This window comes from Eurypyga helias, unplaced genomic scaffold (assembly GCF_000690775.1).
Source record: "Eurypyga helias isolate BGI_N326 unplaced genomic scaffold, ASM69077v1 scaffold26306, whole genome shotgun sequence".
NCBI lineage: Eukaryota > Metazoa > Chordata > Aves > Eurypygiformes > Eurypygidae > Eurypyga > Eurypyga helias.
Window position 1 is genome coordinate 2,061 of NW_010257608.1, and position 311 is coordinate 2,371.

General features: G+C 57.6%; 1 protein-coding gene across 1 annotated transcript in view; it reads left to right on the forward strand.

The window, feature by feature from the left end:
* Positions 1-299, forward strand: part of FIBCD1 (fibrinogen C domain containing 1) — a gene marked incomplete at both ends in the record, with an annotated part of 2,104 nt that extends 1,805 nt beyond the window's left edge. The window contains one exon of the mRNA XM_010154087.1: positions 163-299. Coding sequence (XP_010152389.1) covers positions 163-299 — 137 coding nt within the window. The remainder of the gene's footprint in view (positions 1-162) is intronic.
* Positions 300-311: the final 12 nt, after the last annotated feature.

Below are 311 nucleotides of genomic sequence, written 5' to 3' on the forward strand. Positions count from 1 at the left end.
CGCCCGCGGAGTGGAGAGGAAGAAAAGAGCAAGGCAGCACCAAGCCACCAACGAGAGCTGGCAGCGAGGTTGAAAGCCTGAAAGAAATGGCAAGGCATTAAATTAGATCATTAATTAACCAGCTTTCCTCTCTTCCCACCCCATCCCAATGCCACGCCGCAGGCTCCCGGCCCCGAGACTGCTTTGACATCTACGCGAGCGGACAGCAAGAGGACGGGATTTACTCCATCTTCCCCACGCACTATCCCTCTGGCTTCCAGGTCTACTGTGACATGACGACGGACGGGGGCGGCTGGACGGTGAGCTGCCAC